The sequence below is a fragment of the Anguilla rostrata genome, chromosome 4, assembly GCF_018555375.3.
Source record: "Anguilla rostrata isolate EN2019 chromosome 4, ASM1855537v3, whole genome shotgun sequence".
In the NCBI taxonomy this organism is placed as follows: Eukaryota; Metazoa; Chordata; class Actinopteri; order Anguilliformes; family Anguillidae; genus Anguilla; species Anguilla rostrata.
Genome location: NC_057936.1, coordinates 12703343 through 12724381, shown reverse-complemented (window position 1 = coordinate 12724381; position 21039 = coordinate 12703343). Strand labels below are relative to the sequence as shown.

The 21039-nt window shown below is 49.2% G+C and overlaps 1 protein-coding gene across 2 annotated transcripts in view; it reads right to left on the bottom strand.

Moving 5' to 3' along the window:
* ryk (receptor like tyrosine kinase) overlaps positions 1 to 21039 on the bottom strand; it is a 60776-nt gene that overhangs the window by 18280 nt on the left and 21457 nt on the right. Inside the window, exons 2-10 of one of the 2 annotated variants that reach the window (XM_064330734.1) lie at positions 17692 to 17813; positions 17188 to 17287; positions 14834 to 14965; positions 13266 to 13328; positions 11076 to 11220; positions 10190 to 10290; positions 6854 to 6937; positions 3026 to 3151; positions 731 to 817 (exon numbers count right to left, since the gene is read on the bottom strand). In XM_064330734.1, coding sequence (XP_064186804.1) covers positions 731 to 817; positions 3026 to 3151; positions 6854 to 6937; positions 10190 to 10290; positions 11076 to 11220; positions 13266 to 13328; positions 14834 to 14965; positions 17188 to 17287; positions 17692 to 17813 — 960 coding nt within the window. The remainder of the gene's footprint in view (positions 1 to 730; positions 818 to 3025; positions 3152 to 6853; positions 6938 to 10189; positions 10291 to 11075; positions 11221 to 13265; positions 13329 to 14833; positions 14966 to 17187; positions 17288 to 17691; positions 17814 to 21039) is intronic. The other variant, XM_064330735.1, reaches the window with a different exon arrangement.

Here is a 21039-nt window from a genome sequence, read left to right as displayed (position 1 = left end):
TCACGGGACTCGTCAGCTCGTCTGCGCCAGCTGTCCCGTAGGCTCGCGGTCGGAAAAACGGGGTCCCGCAGGCGTCGGGGGCGTGCGGGCGAAGGTGACTGCACCTAGACGGGCGTGTCCACGCCGGCTCTCAGACAGCGCTGTAACGCAGCCTCCCACACACGATGACTAGCACCGTTACGAGCACAACACACAAAGCACGGCAATAAAACGCAGTCAAAGTTAATGCTAAACCAGACTGTCATCTCCGCAAGGTTTAATATCCTCTGTTCTGGCTCGGGAGCCGCACCTAGGGCTGTGTAACTGTTAGTTTAACCCGACAGCTGTGCGGCTTTTGGTTTATGACGTGTTCCTACACTTAACCGTTTCATTTAAGTCACTGATCGGAGAAAGAGTCGGCACACCTTATTTCCAGTGGCTGCCGATTTAAAGGAAATCACAAAAGCCGGCAGGGACTGCAGCCCTCCAGAGCTGGAGTTTGAGACCACTGCTGTCTAAATGAAGCTTCAAACGAATGTAGTGCAATCTGGGAAATGTGACCACATTTTAGGTGCATACAGGAGCCAAAGCACAGGTCACGCACCCCTACAACTGAAGAAAGGTCCGTAAATCCTCCAAAAAAAAAAGCTCCCCAGCGAATCGTGGGAAAACATGGCAGGCGCGTCCGAATACCAGAGGGGCTTCCTTTTTGAACACGAGAGAAAATAGGGGTGCTGGGTAAATCACAAACCTTTCACCGTTTTGACGAACACCTGCTTCTCCTTGCTGGGGTCCTTCTCGTCCAGGAGAAAGCCGTGGAAAATGCGGCCGAACGTCCCTGCGGGAGAGGAGAGAGAGAGAGAGAGAGAGAGAGCTCACTATTTTAACTGGCATTTTGCCATAGAAAGAGCATTCTGGTGAACTGCAGTGACCCTGGTGAAAAGGAGGAAGTAAATCTGCCTTGACCCACAGGCGCTCCAACCCTGTCGCGCATTTCTGAAACCTGTTTTGTTCTTCGTTCTCCCCTTGTTGCTCTGGGACAGTTTGTGGGGGAAAGAAGAAAAAGAATTAAAAAAAAAAAAAGAGAATCAGGATCTGAAGAGGTTAGATAAGCTTTTGCGTTTATAAATGGCCATTCTGAAAGGTGCATGTAAGGCATGAAATGTAGGCCTGTAGGCACTCCTGGCTCTGTGTTCAAGCGAAAGGAGCAGTAGCAGTGATTGTCGGTCTCTCACCCGCTCTCCTCCTCTCCAACCCCCCACCCCCCCGCCCCCCCACCCCACCGTGGTCCCGCTTGTCAGTGCCTGCCGGCTGATCTTGGCCCAGCAGGGCTCCGATTCCCCAGGCGGAAAAAACGGTGGGGAGGACACCGTACGTGCGAGCGGTTTTGGCAAAAACAGCCGCCACTTGGCTCAAGGCGTGCCGACGAGGGCGTGAGGTCGGTGTGCAAGAGCGGGAACCGTCGCGGCTGACGCCGACAGGCACGGAAAGTACGACTCCCCTGCGTGCCTCTCCCCCCGAGGAGGGGTGCTGGGGGGGGGGGGACTGTGCTTGCATCCAAGGCTCAGGGAGGCCTGGAGTTTCACTAGGGGGTGGTTCTGTGCGAGCCGATCAGCACTGCACTGTCGTAACGTTGGGTGAGTTCAGCCAACTACCCTTCCAGAACGCCCCTGGCACGGAAAAGTCTACACCAGGTCTGTCCAACCTTCCGAAAAAGGCAAATGTGGGTGCAGGTTTTTGTTTTAGCCCAACGCCAAGACACCGGATTCAACTTATTAAGGTCTTCGCTGAAGACTACGATTAGTTAATTAGTGGAATCAGGTGTTGTGTAGAAGAATTTTGGAGATAAGATGGATACCCCTGCTTTACAATGTACTTCATGCATTATAGCTGTATATACTGTAGCACTACTGCTACATATTAATATATTTATGCACACATGCATACGTAAAGACTTCTCCATGCAAGGGTCGGGAGCAGAAGTGGGGAATAAAAGTGTTCAGGAAACAAAAGTCCTCCCCAGTATTTTGTCCCAATCACCTGGATTTGCTAATTACCACAATTCTTCAGCCAGTAGGTACGCCTAATTAGAGAGACCAGCTGGCTGAGTTCATAGGTGGAAGAAACACACGGCAGGACTTCCTGACCCCTGGGACTTTCCACCTCTGGTCAGGAAGACTGAACAGGCAGAAGATGGAGAGTAGTAGAAAGAAATAACAATCAAGGCTCCTCTCTGGATAATCGGGGGGGAAGGGGGAAGGGGAAGTGGAGGCAGCAGAAACTATTTCAGGCTGCGTTCGGGGGCAAGGCCGCGAGCCGGGCACAGCGTCGGCCTTTCCTCCCCGGGCCCGTGCCATCTGGCGGCGCGCCAGGGGTAGGTGACCGCGCTCGGACCGCCAGCTCGCCCCGTCGCCCTGTTTACGAACGTGCCCGGAAAGGCCAGCGCCGCACGCTCCGGGCTGGGGGGCGCCGGCAGCAACACTAGGGCCGCCAGCCACGCCGCGCCGCGCCTCTAGTGGGGGGGGGGGGGGGGCGGTGGTTTCTGGGAAGTGAGCCACGGGAGGACTTTTTGATCTCCCCGAGTGTTTACCGGCGAGCCTGGCAGAGGTGCAGAGAGAGTTAGACCCGATGTCAAACGCAGAAATCCTGATGTGTGGCTCGTGGTCGAACGGTCACGGGCGGGGAAGACGTGTCCTCCCCGAGCTCAGCCTGAAGCAGAGCGCGGGAGTGCAGCTCAAACCCGTTTTTGTGTAGTCCTGTGCCGGCGTGCTGGAAATAAGCTTACTGAGGGGCAGGGTGCACTTTCATCTCCCATAAATCTTTACCTGTGTGAAATGAAAGGCTGCTGTTTGTTCTCATTTGCTTTTACTTTGCCCATTTTTGGCCTGCCTTGTAAGAACTCTTTTTTTCTTTTTAAAAAGTGGGAGTGAAATTGCTGGACGCTCCGTAGAAGGCGCCAGGGACGGGAGGGGGCGGGGGTTAGAGGGATGGGGACGAGGGACGGGGGGATGGGGGGACGGGGGGTCTGATGGGGGAGCGGCCGTACCTTCCTGCAGGACGTCTCGCAGTGTCACCCTCTCCCTGGAGATGGCGATGTCTTTGACCCTCGTCTTGGCTTCCAGCAGCGAGACGCTCCTCAGGTCGTTCTTTTCGATACGGAGCGAAGGGTAGACTGAGGAGTCACACAGACACATGAACACACACACACGAACACAAGTAGGCACACAGACACACACAGACATACACATACACGCACGCACACAGAAACAGATGCACATACACAATCATGCACACACAGAAACATGCACACACAGAAACAAAAACACAGATTGTCAACAAAGAGATGAATAAACTCAGAAAACAACAGATCAGACAGACAAAACAGTCCTAACATCCTAAACAACACTGAACAGTTGAGGAATAAACATAAGGATGAATAAAAATCAACTAGGATGAAGATTGCAACTTCATCATTATTATAATGAGAGCATATAATGAGAGCATATATTGCCACACTGCCATGCAACTCCCCTGACTGTACAGCCCCGTCCGCTAAAAATCGTTCAAGTTTCTGCAAGTTCAATGCAATTCTGTCTTATCAGTCTTCCTGGTGATTTACCTTCAAAGGACTGATTATCCCTCACAGCTTAGCAGGTGCCGGAGGGCACGCGCCCAGTACGCCGAAAGATCACTCATTTTATAGCATGCAGGCTAACGGTCGTTCATTCGGCTGGCTCGCGGACCGCGATAAATAAACCCGCCAACACGCCATGTGACAAAACGAACAGGCAGGTAATGTCAACACGGCCGTTTATAAATGAACGGAACGTGCGCACGAGAAGCTTGCGGTGAGAGTCGACTGCGTCATATTTTCAGTTTAGTATTTGAACGGCACAAGTAGCTAGTCCTTTGTGGGGCCATTGTCGTTCGAAATCAAAGTGTGTTGTTAATTAACATAACAATGACGAGAACAGGCCACTCAGCCAGAAAATGTTTGCCACTTGCCTACCACTAAAGCGTACATAGTGCTCACCGTTTACCGGAAAATTAGATACGATCCAGTACTGCATCATGGCTCGTCTTGAAAACCCCCAGTATCTGCCTCTTTCTACATGACCCGGAAAGCTATTTCACACAGCGACTACCCTCTGTGAGAATAAATATTTGAAGACGCGAGCAACCCATAAAGGAAGGCAACACTGAGATGAGAGGCAGCTCTGTCCATTAGCAATCATATCTCAGCTGAATGGTCATTTACGAACATCCAGCACAAGATTAACAGCGGCGGTTACAGGCTATTTTCGCCAATGAAAAACGAGAGGTGTCATGCGCAAAAAGGGCAGCGTAACCCGAGAATTGAGAACATGAGCTTTCTGAATTATTTTTCATGAAAGAATTCATTGTCAAAAGATGTCATATGTGTGCATTCATGTGTGACAAGTTCCCGCTTCTCCATTCTACTGGCGGTGACTGGCGTGCATGTCCAATAGGTTTTTACCATCTGATTGGTGGATTAAAGTACAGCAAAACAGGTTTTCAACCACTGCCCAAGAATTAACGAGCTGCATCTTATCTACAAGGTCTTCTGGTGTTTATCACGTGTTTAATTACTTTTAAGGATCATAAACCCGTTGAAATGGGCAGGGTACCTAAAATGAAAATTAATTAATGTTTTCAAATTGCAGTTAAAATACCGTGTCAGCTCAATAAACATTCTTGGAATGGTTATCGCAATTGACAATATTGCGCTCGCAGATAATACATTACTCACTGCATTTCTACCAAACCTCCAGTTCCAAGAAATATTGACCTCTCTCCTGGGTGACGTTGCAGTTTATCATGCCAAGTGGCTCACTGTTCATTGACTGAGGTTACTGTAGCTTTAGAATTATTAGGGTAGACCAGAGATACTCAAATCTGGCTCTAAAGGTCAGTAGTACTGCTGGGTTTCTCGTCTGCCCAAGTCTACAGTTCAATTGGACAGAGATTACACTCAACTGGTGCATGAGATTTAAATCAGTTCCTGATTAGAGGGGAGTAATGAAAACCAACAGTACTACTGGCCTCGAGGGCCAGATTTGAGTACTGGTGTAGACCACAGACTGTATAAAAATAGGTGTAGACGTTGTCGATATTTGCCGTGCTAGAACAGCTCTTCTGTGCCTCCCAGTGGTCACACAGAAAACTGCATCAAAGCACACGTCTTTCATAACAAGGAAATGCAGCAGCCATTGAACCAACAGAACTTCATAAAATATCACCGCGATACAAGTGATCAATATATAAAAAATGACCACGTTCACATATTCTATCAATCAGAATGTTCAATAATACAAGAAGGCCTTCATTGTATTGACTGAAGGGAAAGGATTATGGTATGTAAATAAATAATTAATTTTCTACATAATAAAAGGGTATTTGTGCCACAAGCAATAAATTCAGAAATCTAATACTATTCATTGTAAGAGCTTGTTTCGGACAGTCTGCTTGGAGTCACTATAGAATGAAGGTAAAATTATTATTTTCATGCAAGTAGCAACATCTAATAGTGTAGGCATCCCTATAAAATCTTGGGATAGGGAATTGCTTCAAGGTGAACAGTAGTACAGAGTAAACCAGAAAAGGAACTATCTGGGCTTAATATTTACACAAAAAAAGGAGAAATTTTAACATTGAGCATGGCAATCATGAATTTTATGGTGTTCAACCATAAAATGGAAGTTGATATTAAAGAAAAGCACTTCCATATCATGTACAGGCCGAACTCAAGCACTCTTCTCTGCTGCTGAAGTAGCAGCATGCTGTTTACAGGAAGTGGGGAAACCAGGGGGTGCAGTCCATGGGGCGACCGACTCCCAACTCTCAACGCGACTCCCCCCCCCCCCCCCCCCGTGCGCCTGGGGCAGTCAATTTCCTGCCACTTCCGTACTGTGTTCGCATCTCTATCTGTAACTGCATTGCTCTTTAAAAAAAAGAAGAAAAAAAGGTTCTACCAAACTAAGCTTACTCTGAAACCATGAAAGCTTTGGGAAGTCTGAGAGATGACCTGCACGCTTGTCCCTTGTTCCTTTGTGAGGTCAGTAACCCATACGCTGGGACCATCCCCGAAGGCAAGGAATTCCTCAAGCGCTGAAGGCTAAATGGACTACAGACTACAGACCTCAGCTTCGCCGGCCACTTCTAGAGTAAAGCGCTTCATATGGGGACACAAGGCCGTCATTCATGGCTGTCACTCACAAGCTTATCAAGAAAAATGTTGGGGGTAATTAAGTGATAAGGCCAAAAGTTGACATGAGAACCATAATCAGATAAGGCCCTCGTTGCCCACCTCTGCGCTGTATCCAACTCGCAAGGTCGCGGCTGTGGAACCCTGTTCCAAGAAATCTCACAGTCCTGGTTTTCACTTCAATCCTAATTTGACACACCTGATTCTACAAATTAGCAGCTCAACAAGATCTCTAGCAGTTGAAGTGCTTTGTTAGGGTTGGAGTGAAAACCTGCAGGACAGTAGATCTCCAGGAACAGGGTTGGGCAGGTCAGCGCTTGACAAAGCCTCGCTTTCGCTAATCGCGCAGATTCTACTGCCAATTGAGTTCTCAGCTGACCTATTTTACTAAATAAAGGCAAAAGGGCCTACTTTGTTAAAAAGAGCGAACAGGGTTGCAGGTTCAAATCTCAGGTAGGGTACAGTGGTAAAAACGTGACCCAAGCAAGGTGCCTTGTTAAGAGCAAATTAATAACACATGAGTAGGGTAAAGGAAAAGCCTAGTGCCGGCGAACAGAGAGGACTAGGAGAGGGTTAGTTCCGTCTGAACAGGTGGTGTCCTTCATTTTTCTCTCGGTATTTTCCGGAAGGGCGCGGGGGGGAACTTACTTTTGGTTTCGTGGGAGGGGGCGCCGGGGTTGGGGAAGGAGGCAGCAGCGAGATGGAGGATGGGTGCAGAACCAGGCTGACTGTCTGATGGCAAGAGGGGGGGGTGGGGGGTGGGGAGGGGGGTGATAGAGAGGGAGCTTAAAGGCTGGGTAAAATGGCAGGTGGGTCAAGCGTCTCAGCAAACCGGACAGGGGGGCCCAAAGGAGGAGACCAGCTACAGCAGGGCTGCCCAATCCTGCTCCTGGAGTCCTGCAGGTCTTTGTTTTAACCCTAATTTGGCTCACTCCATTCAATCGATTAGCAGCTCAACCAGATCTCTAGCTGCTGAATGAGACATGCTTTGTCAGGGTTGGAGTGAAAACCTGCAGGGATGACAGACCACCAGGAACACAGTTGGCCAGCCCTGAGCCACACAGTAAAACAGTTTCCCCGAATGCTGACATCATGCATTAGGGATAACATGGAGGCCGGCATACTTAATGGCAGAGGCGGTTTTATAAGTAGATGTGCTCGCACGGGGCTAGCCTTGGGCAAAATCTGCAGCATTTCTGTATAAGGTTCGAAGATAAAGTCCAGAGATAGACATCTGTTTCCTATAACCGGAAGATATAAGATGAGTATCTTTGACCTCTGCTACAAAGAACAGTTTGACTAGATTATACATACATTTTGGGAGCCAAGACTACATAAAAAGCAGGTTTAGAAAAAGCAACTAACATGGTCAAATAAGACCGATTCCAATTTTTATATTATGAAATTTATTTTTGAAATTTAAATTTGCGTGCTAAACAAAACAAAATGTATCACATGATATGATACACAGAAGATCTAAATTAACTGGTGTCAAACCATGTTCATATGTCTTGACAGTAAAATATATTTAGTTCAATTTTACCTCTTCAAGCTAGATTTAAGAAGACTCCCAATGATTGTTTGATGCTCTCATCATATTAAAATGTCAAAAAACGACCAAAACTGATCATTTAAAAATTGATAATGTAGCAGTTCCTCAATGGTTCCACAAGGTGGAGACAAAATACATAACACCAAGTCTTCCATCATCAAGCAGGCATCTTCAAACATTACCTTGAAGGTAATTGGCACCTTATATCAGTAATACTCAACAAACAATACATTTATAAACAAAACTGATTAATTCTAAACAAATGAGAAACAGGAATGCAAGAATAGGCAAATAAGCCAGTCGGGTAATAAAAAAGGCAAAAATGACATTCCGCGTGTGTTAGACTTCAGTTTGTTAACACAAAGGCCCCAAAGAGTGGAAGGAATAGAGGAGGAGGAGGAGGAGGAGGAAAGGAGACAGGAGCTCAGCTGATTGGTCAGTGTTTCCACATTTTAGGACCGAAGACCCAAAGAAGCAATCCAGGTTAAGATTTACCAATCTCAATTCTGTGCTCAACAGCTGAACTCAAGACTAAATGCTGATCCAGGGTCAGAGGTAAACTGTATACAACATATTTCCATCTGCCCAGGCATATCGTGGTCGTTTTGCATTTCTTTTTTTGACCGGTTTTCAACCGAGACCCACAATTATGCAGCTTCGCTTCAGCCCACAAGAGAAAGGGACAAAGGGAGTAATGTAAACACCATGTTCCGCATGTTCCGTTTTCAACCTCACTTTGACAGGGCAGTACTTCAAAACAGCACTCCCTCTGTCCCAGGATAAAACACGGTAGGCTTTCATTTTCCAAATATAAACCGTGAGCACAATCAAACTGTCAAAAGAACGTCGTTCAAAAGCGCGAACCGCGCTCTGCCAAACCCGACCGGGTCGCGATTTACCGTCTACGCCCGCTGCATACTTGTGCCACCGAACTGAAACGTTCTGGCACGCACGGACCCAACTGTGGTCCCTGCTGCTAAAAAAAACAAGAGGCTTCCTCTTGAACAAAGAAATTAATTTGCCAGTTTTTCTCGCCTTAACTCGAAGGCACAAATGATTACAGATGATTACAGAGGCCCTCGGCCTCTCATGAAGAGCCATTCTTTCTCCACCAGCCATCTTACGTGCAGCGGCCAGAGAGCACACTCACACCGGTTCAGTGTAGCAATGATTAAGCCTCATAAAGGCTGGAAAATTATTCAGTGAAATCTGGTGTAATGTTACAAATCTTTCAGATGTTTTTGAGCATTCGTCAAGCTTAGTCTACACGTGCGGCACGAAGTCAACAGAGAGAACACACATGGTCGGCATATAGACGGAGGTAGCACGGGAAGAACGGGCTGTAACAAGGCGAGGTCGATCCGGTAGGACACTGCCTGTACCTGACAAGGACACGAAGCTCTAATATCCAGCGATAAATGGAACTAAATGATGTAATGCAGTGTTGTGTCACTTGATAACAGCGTCTGCTAATGCTGTAATGTATAATAGACTCAAGCGTCTAGTTTCATTGTAATGGTGGTGACTGACTGTGAGTGGGAAACATACTAAAAAATCTGAAAGTGAAATGAACACGAGAAACCCCGAAGAAAATCTACTGAACTTCCTGAGAGCTGAACTAAGGCCGAGTTCAGCTCCAGGGAGAGGCTTTGGAGGAGGCTAAATTTTCCCTCTCATCGGCTCTACAGGAAGGACAATGGGGCCGAGTTCAACAAGAGAGAATTTTCAGCTATTTATCACGAGCTCCTGATTTGAGTTTAGCCAATTAGATTGCTTACGATCAATTATCTTGTACGGCAAATTAATGTGTTCAGTGGTGGGGGGGGGACACTAGGAGCCAGACGTGTGACTGGTTGACTGGCCACGCATTCGTTCCAGAGCCAGTGGGGGGGGGGGGGGCATAGCGATATCAACCAGAGGTTTGGGAGATTTAACACAGACTGTGCATTTCAGACCCTGATAGAGTACACGCCACACAGAGAGGCAGAGAAACTCTGACACAGCCTCCCTTTACGGGCTCGGCTGCAAAGGCGGCAGCTCATCCCTTTACAAGGCCAAGCAAGCCGCACAGGCGATTTACAACCTGAAGCTTGTTCGCGTTTACCACACACACACACACACACACACACACACACACACACACCACACACACAACACCACAACACAAACAACACACACACACACACACACACACACACACACACACACACACACACACACACACACACAGACAAACGTGAGCGGACCGCGTGTAAACCCATCAGTGCTGATGTCACCGCAGGAGCCGCAAGGGAAAAGGAGGGTACAGACCGACTGACGCGGCCAGTATTTTAAAAGGATGGGGGGGGGGGGTGGTTTTTTAAGTGAGGGGGCGGCGCCACCGGCGGAGTCCACCGGTAACGCGCGCGTGCGGGTCACTCTGCGCTCCTTACTGGTGACGGGGGTGGCGTTGTTGGGCGTGTCCGCCCTCAGGTACTGCGTGATCTGGGTGGACGGCTGAGACAGGCCCTGGGAGCTCTCGCTGTCACTCACGCTGAAAGACAAGTGGGGGGGGGGGGGGTGGGGGGAGAAGGAGGAGCCGGTGAGGTCGTTCGTGTGCACAGCGACTCCCAACGCGCCCACGCTGTGCAGACAGCTCAGCACCCCACCCGCTCTTCCGTAAACAGCCTCCCCCTTACATAAATGGAGCAATCAAATCTGTGCGTCCACAAGGAGGACGGCCCCGCCCTGTCACGAGTGCTTGGAAAGCAGATTGTCTGAGGGCCGATGACACGGTCGGACAATGCAGCTTCACAGAAACGCAAACACGGCCGTCTGTGTTGGAGCCTCCGTCTACGGATTAGTGGGAAAATCCCATTACACGCCATGTCTAAATAATGGGATCTCTGTTAAAGTCCACTGGTGGACATCCCCGTTCTCTAATCTAATGAGCATGCTCAGTGATCACCATTGGTGTCTGATCAGCCCATTTACGAATGGTCCGTTTCATTTCACCTCAAACGTTACATTAGGAAAAAAAATAATAATTCCTGAAGACTAGTGTGAAGGCCTTCTTTGTTTTCTGAGATAACATTTAGAAGATTTGATAGGCCTCTCTGGAAAATGATAACATGATAAATGTTTCTGACATGCATGAAAAAATCATTTTACGATGAAGCTAAATCAAATTCTTGCCACATTTCTTAGACCTCGAGCAAAAGCTAGAGCGGCTCGCAGGGGTCAGTGGGTATCTGGGAGGGGTTCAGTGAAACGTGCCGCTCAACACCCCGCAGATCGGCGTTCGGGCTGCGGCGCCCGGGTCGCCGCGGCGACGCTCACCTGTCGTCCATCTCCACCCTCTTCATGCTGTGCAGGTGGAGCACCGCCAGGACGATGGCCACGAGGAAGATGACGGCACAGCACACCCCCACGCTGATGTAGAAGACCCGGGTGGAGGTGGTGGGGGCCGCGTTCACGCTCTCAACTGCCAGGGGGCGGGGGGGAGAGGAGGGAGAAACGTGTCACAGGCAGCACACACAAGAGTGAAAACAGCCAAACGAAGGGATGTAGCTATTTCTATGAGAGTAAATGACAAGTTAAAGTAAAGTGGACAGTCAAGTGTGCGTGAAATTTAATTTCGCTGTAATCCCAACATAATAAACATACACCCACAGGATTTCTAATAAGAGGGACTGGGAACCCCAGACTCAAGATCTACAGGGCTTTTCCCCAGCTTTAGACCTAACCACTTAAGTAAAGTCACTTGGTTCGGAAGACCGCTCCCCTAGGTTCCCATATACAGCTCCTAATTGAAAAAATATACCCAGAATCCCCTCAGGATCAGGGTCTCATCTCGTCCTCTAAAACAGACGAGGCCCGGCGTGGTCATGCGTGAACACATACCGCTGCGGCTTGGTTCACACCAATTAGGGCGGACAAGAAACCGGCAGAAAGGAAAAGTCAAGGTCATTTTTTGCCATTTGGGCTCAATATTCTATAAACCAGGGGGCAAGGGAGGAGTGCATTCATCACATTCGGGGAGGGGGCATTAGTCACATGCAATCTTTAACCCTTTGAAGAGTAGGTTTTTTGGATCATTTTTTCTAAATTACAAGCCAGTGTTCAAGAACTCCATTGCTTTCCATGACCAGTAGTGATTCTCACATCAGCATTAGAATGTTCAGTTAAGAACATTCTAATCACATGTGTGTGATCTCACACCTTAAAGGGTTAATGGGCCCTCCGCAGGCTAAGGTAGGCTTAGCATTCCCAAGGGAAGGGGGATGACGGGAGGGCGAAGGACGGTGTGAAAGCACCCCCTCCCCCACAATGCCTGAGAGAGAAGTCATACGGGCCGCCCATGCCCCGCAGGCCCAGGGATATCTTTCTGAAAGCTTAATGGGAGTCCGTGGTTCACGCAGCCCACCCAAGTGTACAGTGAACCATGGCAGAAAAAGAAGCTAGGGACTCCGACACACCACCATTACGGCTCAAAAAAAAAATGGCCGCCTCGCTCCCGACTCCGGCGCGAGCGTTGCGCTGCCTTAGCGCTTCGCTCCACAACACCGTCCCGACCGCCAGAGCTCCATCCAATCTGGCGCCGCGGGAAACGCGGGTCGCGGCCCTCTCCGGAGCCGAGCCGATGAGCGAGCGCCCCAGAGACCCGCCGGGCCCCGGGCTCGCTGCGGTGAATCGGCCGGAGAGAGGCCCGAGCGGAGCAGGGCGTCGGCCCTCCGCAGTCAGAGCGCTCTGCGATCGGCTCGGCTCCTCTGTCCGCACGCGTTCCGCAGCGTGGCACGCCCGCCGCTCCTCCGCTTCATTAAAACTGCGTCCCGTGCCTTCGATCCCGTGCTCAGAACCAGCGTTACACGCTGACCTCATGCGAGGAGGCTCAGGAACCGAGGCGGAAAATCCAGGTGCAGAAAGTTAAAGTCCTCCCCAGCTTTTCCGTCCAATCGCCTGGATTAGCACAAGTCTTTAGCTGGGAGGCAGAGCTAATTAGTGAAACCAGCTGGCTGAGTTCACGGGTGGAAGGAACACATGGCAGGACTTTCTGACCCCTGGACTGTCCAGGTCAGCTCTGAGACCGAGCAGAGGAAAGAGACCGAGCAGCGGAAAGAGACCGAGCAGCGGAAAGAGACCGAGCAGCGGAAAGAGAGCGAGCAGCGGAAAGAGAGCGAGCAGCGGAAAGAGACCGAGCAGCGGAAAGAGACCGAGCAGCGGAAAGAGACCGAGCAGCGGAAAGAGACCGAGCAGCGGAAAGAGACCGAGCAGCGGAAAGAGACCGAGCGAGCGGAGAAGAGAGCGAGCAGCGGAAAGAGACGAGCAGGGGAAAGAGACCGAGCAGCGGAAAGAGAGCGAGCAGCGGAAAGAGACCGAGCAGCGGAAAGAGACCGAGCAGCGGAAAGAGACCGAGCAGCGGAAAGAGACCGACAGCGAGGTCGGAGCGGAAACCGAGCGGAAGAGACGGCCGCGTGTCGCCTGAGAAAGATGAGGCGGCCTGTGTGGACGACGGGGCCTAAGACTTACACATGGGCCTGTTCAGGGTCTTGTTGGGGAACGCTGGGACCTTGGGATCCGGTTGCTCAAGTCCTGCAACAGAAATATCCGGGGGGGGGAGAGGGTCAGAAAATGGGCTCCGGGGACACATCATGCTATTCCAGCAGAGATCTGGGGCAAGTGCTTTCTACAAAACGGCAGGCTTTTCATAACAACATTCCGGAAGGATCCACACTCAACATTTTCGGCTAAAGCGAGGCTAAACGATTTTCACATAGCGCCTTTGCCTGAGAAAAGGTTTATGCTGATGTGGCCTTGTAAACCAAATTACAGCACCACCTGTGTGCAAGCTAATTAGTGTGGAACTGCCAATCAGAGCCTCCATTTTCAGGAAGGCTATTAGTGTTTCCAGTGTTACCTAACAGAAATGAAATAAAACATTTTCAAAGATTCAGACATCAAAACTACTGACATTTAAGCAGGGTGGAGGACCGCAACGATGCGCTAAGAGAGGTTATCAGCAACTCAAAGATGGCCCTAATCAAGCAACTTCAGGCAGTGGGATCAGATTTGCAGCAAACAACCATCTGCAGAAGAAACGCAATTCAAGGGCCTCTCGTCGGGCCCTGAAACAGTTCCCCGACGCACAGTAAATCGTAAATAACGGTAGCCTTACCAGCAGCTCGGACCTCACAAACTGCCGTGAATTTAATGCCATGTCAGATGGGAATGAGTGCTTTTTTCAAGCGGCTAATTTGGCTCGTGCACTCAAAGCTAGGCAGCGGAGTTCTAGCCTGTTTCCTGCTCGGAGCATGTGACACAGACAGCATCGGGGCCCTTATAATTATCTCCTCAGGGTTGAAAACAGTGACAGCTGAAGACAAATGGCGCTTCATTTCCTCCTGTATCCCTTTCATAATGCTCAAACTGCCAAGGGGGTTTCACTGCACTGAGTATTTAACAGGCTTTTCATTAACAGGCAACAGGGTGTGCAGACAATGCACTTACACACACACACATGCGCGCACACACACACACGCACACATGCACTCACACACACACACACACACACACCATTTCTGTCTTATTCTCGGAGTACAGTGAATAATGTTCCGTTTCAACACAAAGGAACGCTTTGACCTCCGCAGATGTATTACACATGGACATGTTAAAAATATCCTTGTTCCCAGATGGTGGCATAAAACAGCTTTTAATCAACTAACAAATCCAGCCAACTTCTGCATTAATAATTGCAAGCGCCTTTTCGGCAGAAGGGTGTGGGTCTAACAAGGGCCATGCTTCACCCCCCGCCTGACCCAATATACGAAGCAGGAAAAGCCTCTATGTTTCAGCTTTGTAGTTGAAGCATTTTCTGGAACATTCTTGCCATGGTGGCTTCAAGCGGTCACATGTCCATGTTAATATACATATCCCTGCGTCTGAGGAAACACGTTCTGCACAGATTCACTGCTCCACATATTCTTCAGATGGGACAGTAGGACATGCAGGGAAAGGCATCTGCCCATCCAGGTAATATAAGGTCGGTGAATCCATGTAGAAAAGATTCTTGCTTCTGCTTTTCCCTGCAGGGGTCTTACGTTTGTAGCACGTTTTCCTCCTCTTGAAGTTAAGGACTGTGAAGTTGTTGGCGTGGATGGTCAGGTTGAGTTGCATAGTCACGATGACCTCGGCGTCCATTTTTCCGGAACAGAAGAGATCCACTTGGAACACTGCACACAGAGAGGAGGAGAGAGGGCTTCCCGTTAAGTGGGGAGTTTTGAATCCAACTAAGCAATATATGCAGCAATGCCACAGATGCTACAAGCTACATTTTATATCAACCACCAGCCACAAGCAGGTTTAAAATGGCTATGTGGACATAATGTCTCCACTGACAAATGCACCACAACGACCACGCTACGAACACAAGGGAATTACACAAGGTTTCATGATTGAGGCTGGTCTGAGCTGAGGTTTAATGAGTGATGTTGGTTTGAGTTGAGGTTTAATGAGTGATGTTGGTTTGACCTGAGGTTTAATGAGTGGGGCTGGTTTGAGCTGAGGTTTAATGAGTGAGGCTAGTTTGAGCTGAGGTTTAATGAGTGAGGTTGGTTTGAGCTGAGGTTTAATGAGTGAGGTTGGTTTGAGCTGAGGTTTAATGAGTGATGTTGGTTTGAGCTGAGGTTTAATGAGTGAGGCTGGTTTGAGCTGAGGTTTAATGAGTGAGGTTAGTTTGAGCTGAGGTTTAATGAGTGATGTTGCTTTGAGCTGAGGTTTAATGAGTGAGGTTAGTTTGAGTTGAGGTTTAATGAGTGAGGCTGGTTTGAGCTGTGGTTTAATGAGTGAGGCTGGTTTGAGCTGAGGTTTAATGAGTGAGGCTGGTTTTAGCTGTGGTTTAATGAGTGAGGCTGGTTTGAGCTGAGGTTTAATGAGTGAGGCTGGCTGAGCTGAGGTTTAATGAGTGAGGCTGGTTTGAGCTGAGGTTTAATGAGTGAGGCTGGTTTGAGCTGAGGTTTAATGAGTGATGTTGGTTTGAGTTGAGGTTTAATGAGTGAGGCTGGTTTTAGCTGAGGTTTAATGAGTGAGGCTGGTTTGAGCTGAGGTTTAATGAGTGAGGCTAGTTTGAGCTGAGGTTTAATGAGTGGGCCTGGTTTGAGCTGAGGTTTAATGAGTGAGGCTGGTTTGAGCTGAGGTTTAATGAGTGAGGCTAGTTTGAGCTGAGGTTTAATGAGTGGGCCTGGTTTGAGCTGAGGTTTAATGAGTGAGGTTAGTTTGAGCTGAGGTTTAATGAGTGAGGCTGGTTTGAGCTGAAGTTTAATGAGTGAGGTTGGTTTGAGCTGAGGTTTAATGAGTGAGGCTGGTTTGAGCTGAGGTTTAATGAGTGATGTTGGTTTGAGTTGAGGTTTAATGAGTGAGGCTGGTTTTAGCTGAGGTTTAATGAGTGAGGTTAGTTTGAGCTGAGGTTTAATGAGTGAGGCTGGTTTGAGCTGAGGTTTAATGAGTGAGGTTAGTTTGAGCTGAGGTTTAATGAGTGAGGCTGGTTTGAGCTGAGGTTTAATGAGTGAGGTTAGTTTGAGCTGAGGTTTAATGAGTGAGGTTGGTTTGAGCTGAGGTTTAATGAGTGATGTTGGTTTGAGCTGAGGTTTAATGAGTGATGTTGGTTTGAGCTGAGGTTTAATGAGTGATGTTGGTTTGAGCTGAGGTTTAATGAGTGATGTTGGTTTGAGCTGAGGTTTAATGAGTGATGTTGGTTTGAGCTGAGGTTTAATGAGTGATGTTGGTTTGAGCTGAGGTTTAATGAGTGAGGTTAGTTTGAGCTGAGGTTTATGAGTGAGGTTAGTTGAGTTGAGTTAATGAGTGAGGCTGGTTTGAGCTGAGGTTTAATGAGTGAGGTTAGTTTGAGCTGAGGTTTAATGAGTGAGGCTGGTTTGAGCTGAGGTTTAATGAGTGATGTTGGTTTGAGCTGAGGTTTAATGAGTGATGTTGGTTTGAGCTGAGGTTTAATGAGTGAGGCTGGTTTGAGCTGAGGTTTAATGAGTGAGGCTGGTTTGAGCTGAGGTTTAATGAGTGATGTTGGTTTGAGCTGAGGTTTAATGAGTGATGTTGGTTTGAGCTGAGGTTTAATGAGTGAGGCTGGTTTGAGCTGAGGTTTAATGAGTGAGGCTGGTTTGAGCTGAGGTTTAATGAGTGAGGCTGGTTTGAGCTGAGGTTTAATGAGTGAGGCTGGTTTGAGCTGAGGTTTAATGAGTGAGGCTGGTTTGAGCTGAGGTTTAATGAGTGAGGCTGGTTTGAGCTGAGGTTTAATGAGTGATGTTGGTTTGAGTTGAGGTTTAATGAGTGATGTTGGCTTGAGTTGAGGTTTAATGAGTGATGTTGGTTTGAGCTGAAGTCACACGGGTGAGTCGGGTTTGAAGTGGGCAGGGGAGCATGGAAAGGTGTAGGACCAGCAGACCTGAACGGCTCCGAGGTACCTCCCCCTGAGCTGGTACGCTGCTCTTGGGCAGGCTCATAGCGGCAGGGTTGTCCACCTGGAAGCCCAGCTTGTAGTCCACCTGTACCAGATGGGGAAGAGAGAGATAAACCTTACTGACAAGACATTCCATCCCCTGAAACACAAATTCTACTCAGAACCCTTTCACAGACACCTTTCAAATTCCAGCTCACAAATTTCTTATGTATCACTTAGGTACGAAATGAGGGGTGACGTTCGGTTACACATTAGCTAATTGCTATCAATTTACTGCTAGCAAGATGCATGATGGGCATTCAGTTTTCATTCCGACCAATCTGTTCATTAAGGCTGTTGAAATCATTGAAGTTCCAAAATGTCATAATGCACTTTTGGCTCAGTACACTTTGCCTTGCACAGCCACTAGATCAGCATAAGCAACGGTCAGCATCACCACTGGGGGGGAAGGGGGGTCTCTTATTGTTCTTATTGTCATGGAAACCTCACCTTTTTCGTGGAGTGCCAGGTGAAATGCAGGCTGTTGGTATCGATGGGCACGGGCATAATGAAGGACAGGGCGTAGTGATTGACCACGTCGTCCCTCACGTAGTACAGCTCAGCGTCCTGACCTGAGGAAACGGGAGAGAAGAGTCTGCTCAAAGCTGGGGAGGGGAGGGGGGCACGGTGGCGTTCGCCGTTCGGTAAACTCCCCTGTTCTTCTGCCCGTAAAACATTTTTTGTGGTGAAATGACACGCAGTGCAGAGCAGGCAGCCTCCGGCTCACAGGGCCACTGGGCTTCTTATGAAAACATCACCAGCACCAGCTTAATGCTTTACCCAGATGCTGCGAACGCAACGGACAACACAAGTGGACAAAAACACTGTAAATCACACAGAAGCTCATGCGAAATAAGAATCGCAATGCATTCAAAGTGAAAGGTTCCCATAGGTGCACTCTGTAGCCTGATAATCATAATTGGGGCCAGCCAAGGAGGATGACTCTTAAAATGAAGAAGGAAGAAGCAAATCTTCTGGATTTCACTGCAGTCTACCTGCTGAATTGTCGAGTGAAATTCTTAAAACACAATGTTAATTTCCAAACAGAAAAGAACCTTGGGTGAGAGTAGGACTGATAGCGAATTGGGGAGGCTGTTCCAAGAACTTTAGCAGGCCCACAACAACTAAAACTGATTCCATTTTTATACCAATGCATTCAGGAGGCAGAAAACTGTTGACTAAACTTGAATAATTATCCCCCTGCAAATTTTTGTCATAAATGAAGAGAGTGAAGGAAACCACCTTTCCCCTAGAGAATGTTTATATTAAAGGGTCTTCATCCTTCTCTACTGCGCACATAAAACACAGCTGCTCCAAGACAGCGCCGCCTCATTTTTTATTTTTTTTAGCAACACAACCAAAAAAAAAAAGTAGAAACTCGGGAGGAGAAGTGAAGCGGTTCTTTCAGCTGAATTCCTCTCACACGCTCGGGCTTTAAAGGCTTTTAAGGAGCCGGCCGCAGACGCCTGGCGCTGGAGCAAAGGTGCGCTAATCCCACAGAGAGACGCCTAGAGGAGCGGGAATTATGGGTAAGGGGGGGGGGGGCGGGGGGGGGGAATCCAAGTTGAGACGCCGCAGAGACACCTCCGCAAACGCTGGAGACGGACGCGGCTCGTGTGCGCTAACCTGACTGACACCTAAACCCGGCGCCCCTGCCTGGCCCGGGGGGGGGTCTCCCGTCAGTCGGCAGGTCTCGGGCGGGCTCAGCGGAGCCCGTCTCCCCGGCTCAGGGGATCGAGTTCAAAGCGGCGGGAGTGAAAACGCGCGGAGGCCGAGGGCGCCCAGGCGGCACTCAGCGTCAGGACGCCCCTCAGCGTCAGGGCCGCAGAGCGAGAGCGTCCAGCGCATTTCTGAGCGCTGAGTGCGTTCACGAAGCCGTCGGGGGGGAGGCTGAGCTCGTCTGCGAGCGAGAGGCCGGGAAAGAGAGAGAGAGGCACAACAGGCAGCTACAGACCGCACTGTACTGCAGTAGGACAGAGAGCAGACTTCTGCAGCCCACCAGTGCACAGACCGTTAAAGACAAAGGGGGGGGGAGGGGGGTCTCCCAAACCACTCACGCATGAACAGCAGCAGAAAAAATCCCGCTGCGGTGAACTGTTCCCACCTTTGTCCGATCTTTCGTTAAAGACACTCATTTCTTGTAGGCGGGGGGTGTTGTGGGGGACCTTCGGAAGCTCCACCCTATGGCTCGATGTGACGGGCCCATTCACACTGTAATGCTGGCAGGAGAGGACGGCAGAAACCCCAGGGAAGAACGCGGCTAATTAAGCTAATTGGGGAGCCGCCATTCCAGGCTCCAGGCCATGGGGCTAAGTGCTGAACTTGGGGGAGGTGGAGGTGGTGGGGGCGTAAACCCCAAGCCACCACCCTTACCCCCCCCCCTCCCCCATCCCCTGTAATCACTTCTGCTGTTGAGCAACAGAACAGGCCAAGGCCTCAGTCCTCTATAAGGGCAAAAAAGGCAGCTTCAAACCAGCGGGGCATTTAAGATCCGCATCGCACCGCCTTATCTACACATTTCTTTGGCATTGCCCGAGCCCCCCGGCCACAGAGGTGGCATTGTGCTAGGGGCGGGGCGAAGCCGAGGGCTCCGGCCTATCGGACGCGCCGGGGAGAACGTGCCCGTGCCAGCCCCGGGCGCTGAGGTAATTAAAGACCCGCCGGCGCTCCCCCTTTGTGTACGCCTCCACGCTAATTAAGAGGCGAACGGGCAGAGGAAGGAGACATTATAGCGAGGCCGATTTAGTCAGGGAGTGAGGGGGGCGGGGGGGGTCCCCCTGTTGGCTCCGGGGTACAGGGAGGGCCTGTCGCTAGCCTCGCCGACCCAGAACAAGCCCCGCCCACATCGAACAGCGCTGCGCTGAAACGCACTCGAGGGCCTGCGCTCAGCCACCGCGGCTCTCCTCACACGCGACGGATACCTCCGTTTCTCTGGGCCATGAGGTCATGCATTATAGCCGCGTTTCCACCAAAATTACCCGGAACTTTCAGTCCCAGGAACTACTTTACCAGGAACTAAAAGGTTCCTTCAGCCAATGGTTGTCTGCGTTTCCACCGGGGTCTAAAGTACCGCGAAGATTAGGCAAATTAGCCCACTGACGTTGTCGTCGGTCCATCTGCCATATGATTTCTTCTGTAACCCTATACTACCACCGAAGTAGCCTACATTTTCTAATAACCGGGACAGCCCGGAGGGGTTTATTCCACTTATATACAACGGGTTACCAACAATGACTATATATGGTTACTTTTGTATTTATTGATTTTCATATATCCTCTCAAACACATTCATTAACAGCAGAAAACATGCACACGTTGTAAACAATTTGCTGTTTTATTACTTTCTCGTCGTCGATTCCATATAGGCTAATCGCAAAATGACAAGAATAGAACGAAAATTCGGACTTGCGTGAAAATGTAAATTAGTAGTGGTACAGCCACCGTTTGCTTTCCTTCGAAGTTACTGCTAGCCGAGCAGCGAAGTGTGCCCTCCAGATGCGAACCATGCACCATAAATGAGTCCATAGTCTTCCTGGTCTTTTCGTGGAATTGAAAAATGGCAGTAAAATTGAGTAAAATTACGGCAGTCTGAAAAAGCTAAAGGGAAGATTACTAGAATTAACCTGTTATTTTACCCGGATAAAAAGTGCGGAAGGTGATTTCCAGTTTGCTTGTACTGTATCACCAATGTTAATTATGCAGAACTACCGCATACCTCACATAACTGTATCAAACGTTTTGAGTCAATTACAACGGGCTAACAAAGAAAATCCGGAAGAAAATATTCAGCAACCGAAT